This window comes from Mustela nivalis (genome assembly GCF_964662115.1).
Source record: "Mustela nivalis genome assembly, chromosome: 6".
Lineage (NCBI taxonomy): Eukaryota > Metazoa > Chordata > Mammalia > Carnivora > Mustelidae > Mustela > Mustela nivalis.
In genome coordinates, this window is record NC_139025.1 from 92,963,150 (window position 1) to 92,983,286 (window position 20,137).

The following is a 20,137-nucleotide window of genomic DNA, read 5'->3' on the forward strand; positions in this document are numbered from 1 at the left end:
GAACCTAGGGTCATGCCCACTACAGATATTTTTTGTAAATATGGATATATGTCTCTAAAATAATCATATTCACAGAAACAAAATGAAATAATTAAAAGTTAAAATAATTAAAATGAGATCATTTTATTTATTAATAATTCATACAGGCTTTATTACGTCAATTATATTTCAATTTTTAAAAAAAATCTATACAGGTAAAAGAAAACTGACCTTCAAATGGCTACCTAGAAAATGTTATACTTATTGCAATGATGGTAGCCTTGTTCAGAAAATGTGGGGCACTCACAGACCTATAAAACATTACAGATGAAAAGTAAATATGGTTATTTAATTTGAAATGCAGAGTACAATTGAAGTTGCAAGAGGCATAGTTTTGTGTTAAGTCTCAAGTTCCTAATCAAGATACTTGTTCTTGGGGCACCTGGGTGGCTCAGTGGGTTAAACCTCTGCCTTCGACTCAGGTCATGGTCTCAGGGTCCTGGGATCAAGTTCCACATTGGGCTCTCTGCTCAGCGGGGAGCCTGCTTCCCTCTCTCTTTCTGCCTGCTGCTCTGCTCACTTGTGATCTCTCTCTCTCTCTCTCTCTGTCAAATAAATAAATAAAATCTTAAAAAAAAAAAAAGCTAAAGAGTAAAGCAAGAAACATTTAAACAGAACTTTGACCAGCTATTCTCAATATGTATATAACACAAGTGAGACAATAAGCTTGTTACATAAATGGAAAGCTAATTATATTTTATAAAAAGATATATTGATATTATTTAAAAAAACACTGTGAATAGCTACTTGCATTTAATGTATTAGGGACTGACTTCTCTGGAAGGGAAAGGCTGGTTATACAACCAATAGGCAATCCTTGAAAGCATGAGAGATTTCAACTCTTGCTTTGTTAGTAACCATGGCTGAAATATATTTTGAGGGGACAAGAAAAAAAGATCTGTTTATTTTTTAGCTTTTAAAGGCTCCTGTGTGTTTCAGGAAATAGAATCAATCATTTACTTAAAGAAAGTATTAAGCAAAGAAATTCCCCTCCTAGTAATCTAAGAACACCCCAAAAGTCATTATGTGTATGTGTGTGTGTGTGTGTGTGTATTTTTTTTTTTTTTACAAAACAATAGTTCTAGGTTGGACTGAATCAGCCAAGAAGATTTGATTTTTCTTCTGCTTTGGTTATGCTTTGTAATCATTCTTTAGAGAATATCTCACCAAATCTTATAACAAATGTTTAAAAGCAGGATGGAAGATTCTAATGACCTAAATTATAGGACAAAATCCGAAACTATTTAATGGAATACAATAAAATGCAATTATCAGCAATGTAGAAATCACAACTAGCATCCAAGCAAAAATTCTCAGGCATGATTTGCAACCACGTGGATGGAGCTAGAGAGTATTTGCTCAGGGAAATAAATGAGTCAGAGAAAGACAAATACTGTATGATTTCACTTATATATGGAATTTAAGAGCAAAGGGGAGAAAACAGAGAGGCAAATCAAGAAACAGACTCTTGACCCTGGAGGTCAAATTGCTGGTTCCCAGAGGGGAGGTGGGTAGGGGGATGGGAGAACTAGGTGATAGGGATAAAGAGGGCACTTGTTATGAACACTGAGTGTTGTATGGAAGTGTTGAATTACTATATTGTACACTTGAAACTAATATTACACTGTATTAATGAACTGGAATTTAAATAAAAACTAAAAACTAATTAAAACACAAAAAGAAAAAAATTATGAAGTAAGTGATTAGCATTAGGCATTTGTCATCAAGGGTTAGGGATTAGGGTTTAAATTAGGGATTAAGGTTACAGTTAGGGCTAGGGTTAGTGTTTGCGATAGGGTCAACATTATGGTACACACCTGGGATTTTACAGTTAGGGGTAGGTTAGGTGTTAGGGTTATGATTAGGGTCAGTTTTAGGGGTAGAATTCAGGGGTAGTGTTTAGGCATAGGGGTTACGGTTATGGGTTTTGATAGGGTATGTGCCTGGTGTTTTCCAGAGCAGAGGTATCCCAGGGAATAAAACCCCCCCAAAATCCTGAGGTTACTGTAAGCTCATGTGAGAGTTATGCTTAGGATTTGTTTTAGGTTGAGGGTATGTGCATGGTATTTTGCCGTTCAGAAAGCTTTCCAGAGGGTTAAGGTTTGTGGTTCAGGATTAGAGTTGGTGTTAGTTTTAGGGTTTTGTTTAGGGTTGGTTTTAGGGTTAGTATTGGGTCTGGGTAGTTTTTGGGTTAGTGTTAAAGTTAGATTTAGGGTTTAGGGTTTAGCAATTTGAGGTTCGGATATTTGTCTAGAAGATATAAGTGTATCTTTTTTTTTCCTTTTAAGATTTATTTATTTTAAAGAGTGAAAGAGAGGGAGAGTGGGCCCAGGAGCAGGGGGAGATGTGGAGGGAGAGGGAATTGTCAAGCAGAATCCCCACTGAGCAATTGAGCACAGAGCTGGACTTGGGCTGGATCCCAGGTTCTTGGGATCATGACCCAAGCAGGAACCAAAAGTCAGAGGCTTAATGGACTGAGTCACCTAGGTGCCCAAAGGAAGATTCAAGGACTCTAAACATATGTATGAAAGCATATTGGGATGCCCCTATGCTTAAATCATTAAAACTACACTGTGGGGGAAAAAAAAACAACTATGAAGCATATAAATGTGACCTCCAGAAGAAAAATAAATCCATAAGAATAGGTTTCAGAAATGACATAAAAATATTAGAAAATGATGTGAAAGCTCACCAAGGCATGTAACAAATTGTTGAAAACCAGTGATGAGAAAAACTTAAAGGCAGCCAGATAAATAAGGATTCATTGCATATAGAATGAGAGCAAATGACTTCTGTCTTTTTTTTAAAAAGATAGATTTATTTATTTATTTATTTATTTATTTATTTGAGAGAGAGAGAGAGAGAGAGAGAAGGAACAAGAGTGTGCACAAGCCCGGCAGTTGGGGGCAGAGGGAGAAGGAGGGAGAGTCCTAAGTAGACGCTATGTCATGGATCCTGACACAGGGATGATCTCATGATCCTGAGATCACAACCAGAGCCAAAACCAAGAGTCATACCCTGAGCAGACGGCACTCTCTAGGTGCCCCACAAATGGCTTCTCTTAAGAAACTAAGTAATCTGGGGCACCTAGGTGGCTCAGTTGGTTAAGTGGCTGCCTTCCAATCAGGTCATGATCCCAGACTCCTGGATTGAGCCCTGCCTTGGGCTCCCTGTTCAGCAGGGAGTTTGCTTCTCTCTGCTCCTCACCCTGTTTACATGCTCTCTCCTACTCTCTCTCTCAAATAAATAAATAAAATCTTAAAAAAAAAAGAAATTAAGTAATCTATCAATGCAACCCTATCAAAATACCAATAACATTTCTTACAGAACTAGCACAAATATTCCTAAAATTTGCATGGAACCACAAAAGACTCTGAGTAGCTAAAGCAATCTTGAAAAAGAAGAAAACTGAAGGTATCACACAACTCTATATTTCAAGATATACTACAATGCTGTGGTAATCTGAATAGTATGGTACTGACACAAAAATTGACACATAGATCAACAGAACAGATTAGAGGCCCTATAAATAAAACCATACTTATATAATTAATCTATGACAAAGGGGGCAAGAACATGCAATGGGGAAAAGACTGTCTCGTCATCAAATTATGCTGGGTGTTAGGGTCCGTAATCAAAGGAGCAGGACTGATACAAAGTGAAGGTCAAGCAAAGCTTTATTTCACGCCAAGCATCGAGAATCAAACTGACTGGTCAGGGCCATCTCTTACAAAGCGGTGACCCCTCCCAGCCTCACAGATGTACTTTTATAGAGGTAGTTTAGCCGGGCTATAAACAGGTGGCCAATGAGATTGCAATACACAGAGAAAACTGCACAGTCATGCTAAGTCTGCAACACACAGAGAAAACTGCTAGGTTACACAGGGGTGGCCAATTGAATTTCAATTTGCCCTAGTAGATATACTTGTGCCTCACTGATACAAGGGCCTGACCTGCCCTTGTATCTAGACTTTGCATGTTAAGTTCCTCTGGGAGGGGCAGGGTCAATCTAAGTTCACTGCATAAACACAAAATGACTCCCTCTGGCTAAACAGGCCCTTACACTGGGGAAACTGGACAGTTACAGGCAAAGGAATGAAACTGGATCATTTTTTTTTTTAAAGATTTTATTTATTTATTTGAAAGACAGAGATCACAAGTAGGCAGAGAGGCAGGCAGAGAGAGAGAGAGAGAGAGAGAGAGAGAGAGGGAAGCAGGCTTCCTGCGGAGCAGGGAGCCCGATGCGGGGCTTGATTCCAGGACCCTGAGATCATGACCCGAGCCGAAGGCAGCAGCCCAAAACACTGAGCCACCCAGGCGCCCTGAAACTGGATCATTTTTTATACCATTCACAAAAATAAGCTCAAAATGGGTTAAAGACCTAAATGTAAGACCTGAAACCATAAAGCTCCCAGAAGAAAGCATAGGCAGAAATCTCTTTCATGTTGGCTTTAGCAAAAATTTTCCAGATGTCTTCCCAGGCAAGAGAAACTAAAGCAAAATTAAACTATTAGGACTACACCAAAATAAAAAGCTTCTGTATAGCAAAGGAAACAAAACAAAAAGGCAATCTAATGAATGGGAGATATATTTGTAAATGATATATCTGATAAGGGGTTAATATCCAAAATATATAAAGAAGTTATACAACTCAACACCAAAATCACAAATAATCTGATTAAAATGGGCAGAAAGAGTGCCTGATTGACTAAGTCAGAAGAGCTTGTGACTCTTGATCTCAGGGTCATGTTTGAGTCCCATGTTGGGTGTAGAGATTACTTAGATAAATAAATAATTTTTAAAAATAGGCAGAAGACCTCAATAGACATTTTTCCAGAGAAGACATACAGATGGCCAGCAGACATATGAAAAAGATGCTCAACATCACTAATCAACAGGGAAATGCAAATCAAAACCACAGTGAGATATATCACCTTACACTTGTCAAATGGCTAGTACCAAAAAGTCAAGAAATAACAAGTGTTGGTGAGGATGTGGAAAAAGAGGAACCCTGGTGCCCTGTTGGTGGTTCTATATATTGGTTCAGCCACTGTGTAAAACAGTATGCAGTTTCCTCAAAAAATTAAAAACAGGGGCGCCTGGGTGGCTCAGTGGGATAAGCAGCTGCCTTCGGATCGGGTCATGATCTCAGGGTCCTGGGATTGAGTCCCGCATCGGGCTCTCTGCTCAGTGGGGAACCTGCTTCCTCCTCTCTCTCTGCCTGCCTCTCTGTCTACTTGTGATCTCTCTCTGTCAAATAAATAAATAAAATCTTTAAAAAAAAACCAACAACACAGAAATACCTTACTATTCAGTAATTCCACTACTGGGTATTTACCCAGAGAAAGTGAAAACAGTAATTCAAAAAGATATATGTACCCTTCTGTTTACTGCAGCATTATTTACAAGAGCTAAGCTATGAAAAAAACCTAAGTGTCCATCAATAGATGAATGGATAAAGATGTGTTATAAATACACAATGGAATAATATTCAGCCAAGAGAAAGGAGGATATCCTCCCATTTGTGACAACATGGATGTATCTAAAGGGTATTATGTTAAGTGAAATAAGTCAGACAGAGAAAGACGCACACCATATAATTTTACTTACATGTGGAATCTAAAAACAAAACAAAACAAAACAAATGAAGAAATAGGAAACAAACAAAAAAACAGACTCTTAAATACCGAGAACAAACTTCTTGTTGCCAGAAGGAGGTAGGTGAGGGGGGTGGATGAAATAGATAAAGGGGGTTAAGAGGTACAAACTTCCATTTATAAAATAAAGAAGTCATGGAGATGAAAAGTACAGCATAGGGAATAAAGTCAATAACATTGTAACAATATTGTTTGGTGACAGGTGGAAACTACACTTACCTTGGTGAGCACTGAGTAATATACAGAATTGTTGAATCAGTATGTTGTATACCTGAAACTAAAGCCACATTGTATGTTTATTATACTTCAATTAAAAATGTTTATTCTCATTTTTCTTAAAAAAAGGGGAGATCACAATCTCATTTTGTTGTGCATTGTCAAATGGCCAATCTCCCTCCTGTATTCACCTTCTGTGCTCTTTGACAGGAAGTTGATCTATGATTTTTGGTCATTTCTTCTCTCACCAGCCCAAGGTGCACACAGTTATTTCTAAGAATCCTCAGCTTTCTTCACGAACTATGGCCTTCCATGAACGAACTGCCGGCAAGCTTCTGTACATCCTGTGCTGTTTCAGATTTTCAGATTTTTCGTATCTTTATATGAGCTGCTCCATCTGTCACTGCTCAAAGTCACATTATCACCCACCTATTACCTTTTTGATGAAGCCTTCTTATACTTTCCACTGCTCTCTAATTATTTATCTTCTGTGTGGAGCTTTTAATACTACATTTATCCTCTATTTAAAATATTTCTTTACATTTCTCCTATTCACAGACTGTGAATTCTTTGAGGGAGAATCCATATGTCCTCTTCCTCCCCCTTCTGTATAATTATCATCTATAACAGAACTTGGTATATTAGAATCTCAATTAGTGTTTTTAGAAATGATGTGAATTCCTTGAAATTTTTACCTTCTTCTCTACCATTCTGATAAAGGGTCTTTGAACATGTAAAGAAAAATATTTTGTCATGAGAACTCATTAGACATTGCAAAAGTCACAAGTGAAACAAGGGATATAACCATATTCATAAAAATCTTATAAATATTTATTTGGCAGAGCAATGGGCATTTAGAGGTAAGAATATTGATGAGACCCTGAGATGGATGAATAGGTAGATTCAGGATAGTGTCAAAAACAAAGAGTTCATGTAAACGTATGGGAGGACAGTAAAGATTATTTTCAGTAAAAAGCAATTAAAAGAGGGTTGCCTACCCTCCTACACTGTTGGTGGGAATGCAAGCTGGTACAGCCACTCTGGAAAACAGCATGGAGGTTCCTCAAAATGTTGAAAATAGAACTGCCCTATGACCCAGCAATTGCACTACTGGGTATTTACCCTAAAGATACAAACGTAGTGATCCAAAGGGGCACGTGCACCCGAATGTTTATAGCAGCAATGTCCACAATAGCCAAACTATGGAAAGAACCTAGATGTCCATCAACAGATGAATGGATCAAGAAGATGTGGTATATATACACAATGGAATACTATGCAGCCATCAAAAGAAATGAAATCTTGCCATTTGCGACAACATGGATGGAACTAGAGCGTATCATGCTTAGCAAAATAAGTCAAGCAGAGAAAGACAACTATCATATGATCTCCCTGATATGAGGAAGTGGTGATGCAACATGGGGGCTTAAGTGGGTAGAAGAAGAATCAATGAAACAAGATGGGATTGGGAGGGAGACAAACCATAGGTGACTCTTAATCTCACAAAACAAACTGAGGGTTGCTGGGGGGAGGGGGGTTGGGAAAAGGGGGTGGGATTATGGACATTGGGGAGGGTGTGTGCTTTGGTGAGTGCTGTGAAGTGTATAAACCTGGTGATTCACAGACCTGTACCCCTGGGGATAAAAATATATGTTTGTGTATATATATATATATATATATATATATATATATATATATATATAAAGAGGGTTGTCTAGGTGGCTCAGTCAGCTAAGTGTCTTACTTTTTAGCTGAGCTCCCATCTTGATCATGGGGTTCTGAATTCAAGTCCTGCATTGGGCTCCACACTGGGCATAAAGCCTACTTAAAAACAGTAATCAAAAGATATTTTCATGAATCTTAAGACTTCATCTTCACCTCAAGCCCTGAGGTAAAAAATAAGAAACAAAAACCCCATAACCAAAACCACAACCTAATAAAACTTATTTATTCACGAGGGAGCTCTTCCCCTAGGTGACTCATTAACGATCTCCTCTTACATTGCTCTGGGAAAATCAGTCTTATTCTGAGACCATTCCCAGCACAGACTGAAATCATATTGGTGTTCCCGCTGCTATGTGGTACCATTTTTGACTAACCTCTGCATTGCTAATTAGCTATCTCTTTTCCACCCTGGAGGAATTTCAAATGGGTCCATATGCCAGATGTGTGTTTTCTGGGATGCTGCTATTTCAGGTCTGCCAGGAAACAGGTGGGTGAGAAGGATAGGCAGAACACATGCAATCATATTGTTGGTTTTGTGTTTCGACTAAGATGTTTACTGGTACTAAATCAGAGTTTGAAATTGCCACTGAAGATTTCAAACTGTGATTTAGTTGTGGTCCATGAGAAGAGGGCGCCCAGAAGAGAAAGAGCTGAGATGAGTAGTTGAGTCAATGGTCAGGACTTGAAAAATATTTTGCAGGGAACTTGCTTTGACTTTCAAAAGGGATAGAGAGGTATTCAGTGTCATGTTTTCAAGGGTAAGAACCATGATGTGGAAGAGTCAGGCACGATCCAGGAGGTACACAGGAGTGTAAATGACATTAGGATGCACATGGAATACATAGATTTGACTCAGATTTAGTCTGGCAGTAAACATCCACTTCAGAATTGGTAATAGCGTCTGGTTTTGGTGGTGGAACACAAATTCTACACAAGCAGAATTATCCAATTTAGTTACTGTTTGCCAAAGAAGCAGGAATTGTATATTCTCTCCTCTTACACTAATCATTTAGTTAGTTATTATAATAAATGACTGGCGGAAAAAATCTGAAGTAATCACTAGGGTCAAATATTCTAATTCATTTAATTGGCCCTTTGTCTTCCTGAAGGATTCAGAAAACCTTGATATCTGGCTTATTTGTGTATCTATTGTTACAGTCAACAAAAAATATTTTCTCAGCTTCTGTTATGTTTTCCACATTAATCAGAGTTCCAGGAATACAGAGAAAAATACACAGTTTCTCCCCGCCCTGAGCTGGATGAGTGAGAGTAGGAGATAGAAACTGAAAGTTACATTGCATCACTGCACCTGGAGCAGGAACAGCTGAGGGGTGGAGAGGTAAGGGAGGAAAACCATTTAGGGAAATGTCTCATTACAAAAGAAGTGGAACGAATGGGGAAAGCTTTGGTTTCTGGTTTAGGATCTGCCATTCTCCATGGCAGATGAGGCTTTCTGTCAGATATTTTCCGAGAAGGAAAACTTGAGTCCTTGTCTTTGTGAGATTAGTTTCTTTCTAAGAGCCTTCTACTGGGTTTTCAATGTGTACGATAGTTTTTAATTCCTTTCCTGTATCTTTCCACTTGGTCATGTGAGTCTCTAGTCTCAGAACTTAAGGGAAGTTTCACTCTGTTTCCTTTCCTCTTTCTCTTCCACATGATTCTTTTTCTCACTCCTTCCCTATTACTTACTCCTTTGTTTAATTTTTGTTTTCTTTATCCTTAAGTTGTTTTTTCTCTCCACTCCTCACCATCATTTTTCTTCTCTATGTATGTTTTCTTAATCTTCTAAAATATCTTATTTTAAACAATTACATTAAAATTGCAAAGGAGTTAATTCAAATTAATTTAGCAAACACTAACTTCCTAGAATTGACAATCCTGCTCTCCAAAACTCTCCTAGGATGAAGACAGAGATGACTCATGCAGAGGTCCTGCCCTCTTATGCTTGGAAACACAGGAACCAAGTCATGCACATGTAATTATACTGCAGGGCAAAAGGTGCTGTGGGAGGTCGGAAATGCTACAGGAAAGAGAGGGAACAAGATCTTTTTTTTTCCCTGCTAGGATAGTGGAGAGGTTTCATGAAATGGGTAGCACTTAAATGGGGCTGTGAAAAACGAACATTTCAAGATAGATGAGGCAGGTGTTTTTTTTTTTTTTTTTAATTTGGAGTGGAAAGTCTGAAGAAAAGGAGGAAAAGATAGTTTCAGAGATAGAGAAGGGTCTGATTTAGCTGAACAGAGGGTGAATTAGTGCTGGAGCCCAAACACAGAGGCCCTAGAATACCCGGATTATTTTTTAGTCAATGGGAAATCTCCAATTTGTAGTAGTAGAGAGACACAACTAGTGTTTCTGGAATATTATTTTGCTGTAGAATAGGTGGGGGTGGGCAGAGACTGGAAACCCGGAGCACTCTGGATTTTGCAGGACCCTTGCATTTGTCATTGTTGGCTCATCAGTCCTCACTACTGTATCATCTTGAAGCTCTGGTCTACTGGTTCATCCTCTATTTCTTACTGGTTTCTCTTCCCAGCTTCTCTGGATCCCACACCATCCCAACCAGATGCTAGACAGATCATGGAAAATTTTGATTTTTTTCTTTTTCAAGAGGTAAAACTGCAGGATGTCAGATGATCTTTTCCTTGGTTTGGGGGCTTCTCATTTGTTTATTTATTTAAAGACTTATTTATTTGAGAGAGAGAGTGTGTGGGAGAGGGCAAACAGGAAGAGGGGCAGAGAGATAGGGAGACAAGTAAACTCCCCATTCAGTGGGGAGTGTGATGCAGAGCTTGATCCCAGACCCTGAGATCATGACCTGAGCTGAAATTAACAGTCAGTCACTCAACTAACTGAGCCATCCATGTGCCCCTCTCTTATTTATATGATGGTAATACGGTCAAATAAAAAAAGGGATGGTAATAGGCAGAAATCATTTTATACATCTGCTTGAAAATCTGTAGTTCATAGACCTCATTGACAGTATAGCCACTAAAAGACAGACCTTCTGATCTAGTACAGTTCAGACTGACCTGTTACTGCTTTAGTGTTCTTGCTATAGTAAGAAGTCTTATTATAACATATTTCTGTCTTCACAAATATTTTTCCCTTTCCCTTCCTGACTTCGAACAATACATGGCTCTTGTATTTTGCAAGGCGAAGCCTTCTTATCTTTGTTTTTTATTTCATCCATTTCTGTTACTCCAGGGCCTTACGACCAATTACCTCTGGCTGTTCGGCATTTTCATATTCTCTCCCACTGGTTCCTATGAAACACTCATTTCTCCTCTTTATTTAATCATTAAAAAGTACTTTATTTTGGGCTCTCTCCATGTATCTTTCTCCTATTTTATTTTTAAATTGTATACTCTTAATAGACTTTCTTAACAGCCTTTTACCTTAACCCTGGTCAAACTGAGTTCCTCCATTTATTATTCATTTATTCCATAAATATTTATGGAGCACATCTGATGTATTACATTCTAGGCACTGGGAATACATTAGTGAAAAATTCCTAGAAGTGCCTTGTTTTCAAATACCAATTTTCTTATTATTGATCCTAGAAACGCTGAAATAATTCATTCCACTGCAACACTATCTGCCCTCTGAAATAATCTCATTTCTTGACTTCTAGAGTTCTCAACTCTCTAGTTCTATGGAAACTTATTTCCCTGTTTTTGTTTGTTTCTTTTCTTTTCTTTTCTTTTTTTTTTTTAAATTTTATTTATTAATTTGACACAGAGGGAGATACAGCGAGAGGGGGAACACAAGCAGGGAGAGTGGGAGATAGAGAAGCCGGTTTCCCGCAGAGTGGGGAGCCTGATCGGGGGCTGGATCCCAAGACCCAGGGCTCGGTCCTAGGACCTGGAGATCATGACCTGAGCCAAAGGCAGGTGCTTAACAATTGAGTCAACCAGGTGCACCCCCCACCACCCGTTTTTGTTTCTTTTTCCCAGACTTTAAATCTTGGGCTTTCCTTATAGCATATTTGACTTTTCCTCTAGATATATATATTTCTTGTGGCTTCAATGCTCATACCTATGCAGATGATTTCTAAGTCACCTCTCTATGAAGTGATTTATAACTTTATTTATGACTTTATAATATTCAAAGTGATTTTTTAAAAAAGATTTTATTTATTTATTTGATAGACAGAGATCACAAGTAGGCAGAGAGGCAGGCAGAGAGAGGAGGAGGAAGCAGGCTCCCTGCTGAGCAGAGAGCCCCATGTGGGCTCGATCCCAAGACTCTCCATCCCAAGACTCTGAGATCATGACCTGAGCTGAAGGCAGAGGCTTAACCCTCTGAGCCACCCAGGTGCCCCTATTCAAAGTGATTTTAAAGAAGACTTAACTTCTTTAAAAAACAAACAAAACATTACTTTGCAAGTATTGATTTCCTCAACTTAAATCCCCAAAATGCTTACTTCCCCATCATGGAGTATTTCATCCCCCATAGCCTGGCTTTCTAGGGCCTCTGCAGTCTGTTTTCTATTTATCGTTACCTTTTATCTCCTATGTTCCTCCTACACAACCTTGCATTGAAACCATAAAAATTGTTCTCTGCCCAAAACTGCTTGCTTACTCTCCCCTCGGTACTTGGGCACATAATGTCCCCTGTCTGGAATATCCCCATCCATCTTCTTTTTCTGTTATTTTTAAAAAAATTGTGAAATATTCTACATACAGAAGAGTGTATAAACATAGGTATATTAAAAATAATGTGAATTCCTGTGCACTCATCACTCATGTTAAATGATAGAGTTTTTCTAGTACCTCATAATGCTCCTGTGTTTGTTTTTGTTCCTCTCCTTCCTTTACACAGTTCACCTCCATGTGATTTTTGTGTTAACAGTCTCTTGCTTTGGGATGCCTGGGTGGCTCAGTTAAGTGTCTGCCTTTGACTCAGGTCATGATCCCAGGGTCTTGGCATCAAGCCCTGCATCAAGCTCCCCACTCAGCGGGAAGTCTGCATCTCCCTGTGTCTGCTGCTCCCCATCCATGTGCTCTCATCTTCTCTTTCTCTGTCAAATCAATAAATAAAATCTTTTATTGATTTGACAGAAAGAGATCACAAGTAGGCAGAGAGGCAGGCAGAGAGAGAAAGGGGGAAGCAGACTCCCCACTGAGCAGAGAGCCCGATGCAGGACTTGATCCCAGAACCCTAAGACCACGACCGGAGCCAAAGGCAGAGACTTAACCCACTGAGCCACCCAGGTACCCTAAATAAACAAAATCTTAAAATTAAAAAAAAAAAAAGCCCTTGCTTTTTCTTTTCCTATTATTCTGTCACTTATGTATGCAAAGTAGGCAAAAGAAAAAAAATGTGCATTGATTAAAGATGAATTCTACTGGATACTGGTACCTGGAGGTCCATCTTTCAATTCACACTTTACAGGTCTAGACTAGAATCCTTCATCTCCTGCCCTCTCTGTCACCTGAGCTTCCCTTCAAGGAGGGACTTGCTGCGTAGCCATGGGGAGTGCTATCAGCAGACAGCCCTGAGGCCACACCCTGACCAGTGGTGGATGACTGAGTGAAGGGAAGTATAAGTCCCCAGCTATTTTCACCCAACTTGGGGCAATATGATGGAGCAAAACTCCCTCCTGGCCTCAGTGTGGTGGGGATTTGTTGGGTCTGCATTACAGTTAGACTTTGTCTTTGGCCCAATCCTGCCTCCTCTGACTTCTCCTTAAAGGTGTTAATCTCTTATGACCATGTTGTATCTGAACCTCCACCTCAGCGCTTGCTTTTGGGAAACCCGAACTGCTACACTGTCCCACTTTTCCTCCTTTTAGCATAAGTATTATTGTTATTATTATTATTATCTTTTATCAATTTTACATCTAAATCCATGGGTGATAGGGGCACCTGGGTGGCTCCTTTGAGTAAGTGTCTGACTCTCCATTTTGGCTCAGGTCATGATCTTGGGGTTGTGGGATCGAGCACCACTAAGGCTCCATGCTCAGTGGGGAGTCTGCTTGTGATTCTCTTTCTCTCCCTCTACCTCTGCTCCCCACCCCCTCTCATGCATGTGCTCCCTTTTCTCAAATAAATAAATAAATCTTAAAAAAAAATAAATCCTTGGTTGATATTACCCTGAAAAATTTTGTTTTTCGTATTGTCCCAGTCAAATTTTAGTATCAACGTTATGTTCTTCTCATAAAATAAGGTAGGGGAGAAGTTTTTCTCTCTTTCTATGCAATTTCAGTAGAATTATAGTTATTGGTTCCTTGAATTTTTGGTAGATTTTGCCATTAAAACTAGAGTTATGTTCACGGGAAGATTTTTAAAATTCTATTTAAATTCTTTAATCTCTTTAATGCAGTTATAGTATTATTTCGTTTTTCTATCTTATCAGTTGTGGTCCCACAGAAGACAGCACACTCAAGTAGAGTAATAGGGGAAGGTGCACAATGAGTAGACTATTTAGAAAGATGAGGATAGGATTAAGGAAAGCAGTAAGGTGTGGTGAAGCATCCCAAGGTGGTTGTTGGGATCTGTAAAGGCAGTTAGAGGAGAGGGCTGCCCCATTAAACAGAAATGCCGACATTGCCAGCCTGAAGCCTAGACGGGACTGTCAGGAGATAGATATCCTTATCTTTTACCTTCTCTTCCTGGTCTTCTGTTTCTTGTTAATGCTTCTTACTGACCCAAACCAGCCAACAGTGACCGCAGGGACACCCTGGAATTTGTGCAGTTCTTAAAGGCCCTCCCCAGAGGTGTGTAGCAGGATGAAGAGGGACAGTGGATCCAGAATGTCCAACACAGTGAGTTTTGGTAAGTTATGTTTTACTAGCTATTTGCTGATATTATCAAAATTTTGGAATATGTTGGCATAAAGTTGTTTATTATAGTCTCTTATGCTTTCGATGTCTGTAACATCTCTGCTCACATTCCTCTTTTGTTCTTGATATTAGTTCTACGTGCCACCTCTCTTTTTACTTGATTCATTTCATCAGAGGCTTATCAATTTTACTTGTCTCTTCAAAGAACAGCCTTTCTTTCTGTAGATTCTTTGTAGTTTATTTTTATTTTCTCTTTCATTAATAGAAAATGTTTTTGTTTTGTGGTTGTGTTTATTACTTTTAAAGATGGATACTTAGCTCATTAAGTTTTAAATAATTTTAAGCCTTTTTTCTTTCTCTAATGTAAGCAGTTAGACTATGTATTTCCCTCTAAATACTGCTTTGTTGCATCCTACAGGATTTGGTATAAAATATAACTCAGTTTATGGGGCGCCTGGGTGGCTCAGTGGGTTAAGCTGCTGCCTTCCGCTGGGGTCATGATCTCAGGGTGCTGGGATCGAGTCTCGCATCGGGCTTTCTGCTCAGCAGGGAGCCTGCTTCCTCCTCTTTCTCTCTCTGCCTGCCTCTCTGTCTACTGTGACCTGTGTCTGTCAAATAAACAAATAAAAACTTAAAAAAAAAATAACTCAGTTTAAAATGTTTTCTAATTTCCATTGTGATTTCATCCTTGACCCAAGAGTTATTTAAACTGTGTTATATAATTTCTAAATGTATGAAGATTTTCTAGGTATATTTTGGTTAGTGATTATACCTTAATTGCTTTGGGGCTGGAATACAATTTACATTGTAGTAATCTTTGAAATTTGTTAAGATTTGCTTCATAATACAGCATATGGTAAAGTTTTGTAATGTTCTATAAATGCTTGAGTATTCTGCATGTATTGGGGACAGGGAATCTATAGAATTTATTTTGATTAATCATGTTTTTAAACTTTCATTATGCTGACTGATATTTTGTTGGTTTTTCCTACTGTTCACTGAGGGAAATGTGTTTCACTCTCCCACTATTTCCACAAGTATACAGAATTTCTCTTTCTTTTTGTAGTTCTGCCACTTTAAAAAAAAATGTTTTTAGGTATTTTGAAGTCCCTGTGGGCTATCTAGTAGAAACAACAATTTACTGCCATATAATACTTAGAACGTTTCTTTTCCTTTCACTCCAAAACTCTACTTAAACTCTTTTCTTTTTCTCTCTTTAAGTGACTTCCTGGCATCAGAAGAGAACCCATGGTGAAATTTTAAACAGAGTCAGTAATAACAAGGGAAGTTGGTGGGAGATGACACGAGATTAGGACCGATAAATCTAGAGCCTTTTTCAAGTCTGCTTAAGTTCCACTGTAATCATGATTTGACCAAATGAATAGAGGTGGTAGTTAATTTTCAAAATCCGTACCTTTTTTTCTTGAAATCTACCTATTTACCTATTTATTTATTTATTTATAATATTTTATTTATTTATTTGTCAGAGAGAGTGAGGGAGAGCAAGCACAAGCAGGGGAGTGTCAGGCAGAGGGAGAAGCAGGCTTTCTGCTGAGGAAGGAGCCTGACATAGGACTTGATCCCAGGACCCTGGGAGCATGACTGAGGCGAAGGCAGATGTTTAACTGACTAAGCCACCCAGGCATCCCTTGAAATCTATTTTTAAAAATATTTATTTTTTAAGAGAGAGAGAGAGAGAGAGAGAGCATGTAAGCAGGGGGAGGAGAAGAGGGAGAGAGAGAGGAGAACCAGACTCCCCAATGAGTGCTCAGCCAGACACAGGGTTCCAGCTCATGCCCCGGAGATCATGTCCATGATCATGATCATGAAAGCAAGAGTCCAGCACTTAACTGACTGAGCCACTCAGGCGCCCCTATATTCCTTTAAATAGACAGTATGGTGACTTGGTACTGTGTCAGCTTCAATAGATTGTTACATACTCTAGAATTCCTTTTTCTTTGTGTTTCCAGCTAGAATACATTGTAAGGGAGAGTCTTTTGTGATATGACTAGGTTAAAGTGAAACATCAGCCATATTTGTAGCTCATGCACGTTGTCATTTCTCTGCTGGCTTATCTCATTGGTATGAGGCAGTGGCCAGGATTGCAACTGCCACACCTCCTTTGGGATCCTTCTTGAGCTTCTCTGACTTGTGGGCCAGCTGTGTGTCCAGGTCTGTGGTGGAGGGCTCTAAATTTTGCAGTACATCTGCATTATCGAGGTTAGAGACAATGAGCACTGACACTAATTTTCATCTGTCCTTTAGCTTTCGCTTGTGGGTTCCAGCTTCTTTTTGTTTTCCTCCACTTTACATTCATCTTCTCTTCCTGGCTGCCCATCCTGTGGACATCAAGCTACAGCATCAGATGCAAAAACAACAGATTTACAGGGACTGCTGTATTAGCTTCCATGATTGTGTAAGGTCAAATCACTAATGAATCCCTTAGTATGTATTCTCCTAGTGGTTCTGCTTTGCTAATGGAATCTTGACTGATATGGTCAGTAATCCCAATTTCTCATTTTTTCCTGTTCTTTCAGGCAAATTTGGAGCCCAAAGTGACTGAAACCATGGGGGGAGGAAATAATTCGGTGGTGTCTGAGATTGTGTTGGTGGGACTCACCAATTCTTTGGAGATGCAGCTTGTCCTATTTCTAGTTTTCTCTGTGTTTTATGTAATAGGTATTTTAGGAAACCTCCTCATTGTGCTCACAGTGATCTCTGACTCCCATCTACACTCCCCCATGTACTTACTGCTGGCCAACCTCTCCTTTATTGACATGTGGGTTTCCTCCATTGCAGCTCCCAAGATGATTTCTGATCTTTTCAAGGAGAGAAAAGTAATCTCTTTCCAAGGCTGCGTTGCTCAGATGTTCTTCATTCATGTTATTGGAGGAACTGAGATGGTTCTGCTCATTGCCATGGCCCTTGACCGTTATGTTGCTATATGCAGGCCTCTCCATTATCTGACCATCATGAACTTCAGAACTTGTGTTTTACTTTTGGTGGTAGCTTGGACCATTGGGATCATTCACTCATTGATCCAACTTGGATTTGTTGTAAACCTGCCATTTTGTGGCCCTAATGAAGTGGACAGCTTTTACTGTGATCTTCCTCGATTTATTAGGCTTGCCTGCATAGACACGTACAAATTGGAGCTCATGGTCACTGCCAATAGTGGTTTCATCTCTCTGGGAACTTTTTTCATTTTGGTTATTTCCTATATCTTCATCTTGGTCATTGTTTGGCAACGTTCTTCAGGTGGCTTGTCCAAGGCCCTCTCTACTCTATCAGCTCACATCACAGTTGTGGTCTTGTTTTTTGGTCCATGTATTTTTGTGTACTCATGGCCATTTCCCACAGTACCAGTGGATAAGTTCCTTGCCATTTTCGATGTAATTATTACCCCATTTCTGAACCCTGCCATTTACACTTTCAGGAATAAAGAGATGAAAGTGGCAATGAGGAGGATATTCAGTCAGGTATTGAGCTCCAGGAAGATGTTTTAAGTGATTTTGATATCAAGGAAGACAAGCATCTCTAACATTTCCTGCCCCTGCTGCAGACACGAATCCAACAAAGCATATCACCATGGATGCTCTAATTACTAGTTTAATTATTAATTCCAGGACTTTATTAATGAGTTTTCTGCCCATAATCAAGGAAGATATGGTGTTCTTTCTTATGTAATGTGATGGAATAAGAAGTATTACTATACAATTGTTTCCACATTTTCTCACCTCTCCTTGATAAGGAGGATTTTGGACAGGCCTTGCTATTTGCTTTCCTACTCTGTGTTCTGAGGAGAATCCTACCTTGTCAGATTGATTTTCAGGGTTTATAATGCAGAATCTGAAGAAAAGTGCTTTGGAAATATTTAAAAATTTACAATTATTAGGGATAGTTTTTTTTTTTCTTTTGAGATTCTATAGTGAGATGTGTGGGAGTAGCCATAGTATGTGAAGAATATAGATAAAAGACAAAAAGAAGATTTTAAAAAGACATTGTTGTCTGTTTCTTACCTTTCAATATATATTGCTCTTTGATAAATGAAAGCAAAGAGCTAAAGTTATTTTGTATTATCTTTATGTGTGTATGTGTGTGTGTGTGTTTTATTGCAACATCAGCCTGAAATTGGATCACTGGGTTATAGCTTCTAAAGCTTTTCAACTAACGCATGAATTCTTTCAAAATATAGTTCTTTCAAAAGCTGTATTCCTGTACTGTCTGGGTTTTTAAAAAAATAATAATTTTAAAAATTACATTATGTTAGTTACCATACAATACATCATTAGGTTTTGATGTAACGTTCCATGATTCATTGTTTGCATATAACATCCAGTGCTCCATGCAATATGTGCTCACGTATCCCCACAACTCCTCCCCTCTGAAACCCTCAGTTTGAGTCTGGGAGTCCATAGTCTCTCACGGTTCATCTTCTCCTCTGATTTCCCCCCCTTCATTTTTCCCTTCCTTCTCCTAATGTCAGGAGATTTAAATGGGGGCCAGGCAAAGACAATGACCTGTTTATTAATTCTGTCACAGGTAGTGCTACTTTTCCCCCTAACAGCAATACCTCAGAGTTAGGTAAACCCATTCCTTTTAGAGTGCCATGGTTACAAGTACACACTCTTGAGCCAGACTGATTGACTTCAAAACTTAGCTTTGCCTTTTACTAACACACAAATTTCTTAACCTCTTTACGCCTAAATTCTGTCATCTATAAAATAGAGGTAAGTTGAGCCATATGAAATTTCTGATATTTGTTTTTGACTTAACTGAAATGATAGTTCTTTATGGTCAGGGTACCCTCCCCATAAAATTATAAGGATTGACCAAATTAATATTTGTAAATTACTTAAACAATTCTTGATCTATAGTGTTATTTACGTGTCTGTTCAATAAAATGAAATAAAATATTAAAACCACTTCTTAGTTTTGATGACCTTCTTCCATGCTGTCTACAAATTATTTCCTTTCTTTTCTAAGTCTATTCATCAGAACTTGAACAAGAATATGCAGTTTTCCTAACGGGTTTGAAGAATTTTATTTATTTATTTATTTATTTATTTATTTATTTATTTATTTATAAGACTTTATTTATTTGAGAGAGAGAGAGAGAGGGAGCATGAGAGAGCGAGAATGCGTTGGTAGGGGGAGAGGCAGAGGGAGAGGAAGAAGCAGGCCCTCTACTTGCTGATCAGGGAGCCTGACGTGGTGCTCAATCCCAGGACTCTGAGCCAAAAGCAGATGCTTAACCACCTGAGCCATTCCAGCATCCCAGGACTGAAGTATTTTAAGTGATAAAATTCCTTGTACATAGAGACTTCAAAATGCCACAATTCAATTTACTTTCTACACTTTCTTTTATATTCAAATTGCCTTCTTATGAGCTATCCAATATTTCTAAGAAGCTTGTTTTGGTTATCCATGGTGCTTTTTAAAATAAATTTATTTTAATTAACATATAATGTATTATTTGCCTCAGGGGTACAGGTCTGTGAATCATCAGGCTTACACATTTCATAGCACTCACCATAGCACATACCCTTCCCAAGGTCCATCACCCAGCCACCCTCTCTCCCTACCACTCCAGCAGCCTTCAGTTTGTTTCCTGAGACCAAGAGTTTCTTATGGTTTGTCTCCCTCCCCGGTCCTATTTTTTTTTTTTTTTAAGATTTTATTTATTTATTTGACAGACAGAGATAACAAACAGGCA

The 20,137-nt window shown here is 38.8% G+C and overlaps 1 protein-coding gene across 1 annotated transcript; it reads left to right on the forward strand.

Moving 5' to 3' along the window:
- Positions 1-16,985: 16,985 nt before the first annotated feature.
- LOC309867805 (olfactory receptor 4F3/4F16/4F29-like) lies at positions 16,986-17,927 on the forward strand (the record flags this gene model as incomplete). The annotated part of the gene is made up of 1 exon (XM_082736875.1): positions 16,986-17,927. The coding sequence occupies exon 1, from the start codon at positions 16,989-16,991 to the stop codon at positions 17,925-17,927; it is 939 nt and encodes a 312-aa protein (XP_082593001.1). The 5' UTR covers positions 16,986-16,988.
- Between the last annotated feature and the right edge of the window lie 2,210 nt (positions 17,928-20,137).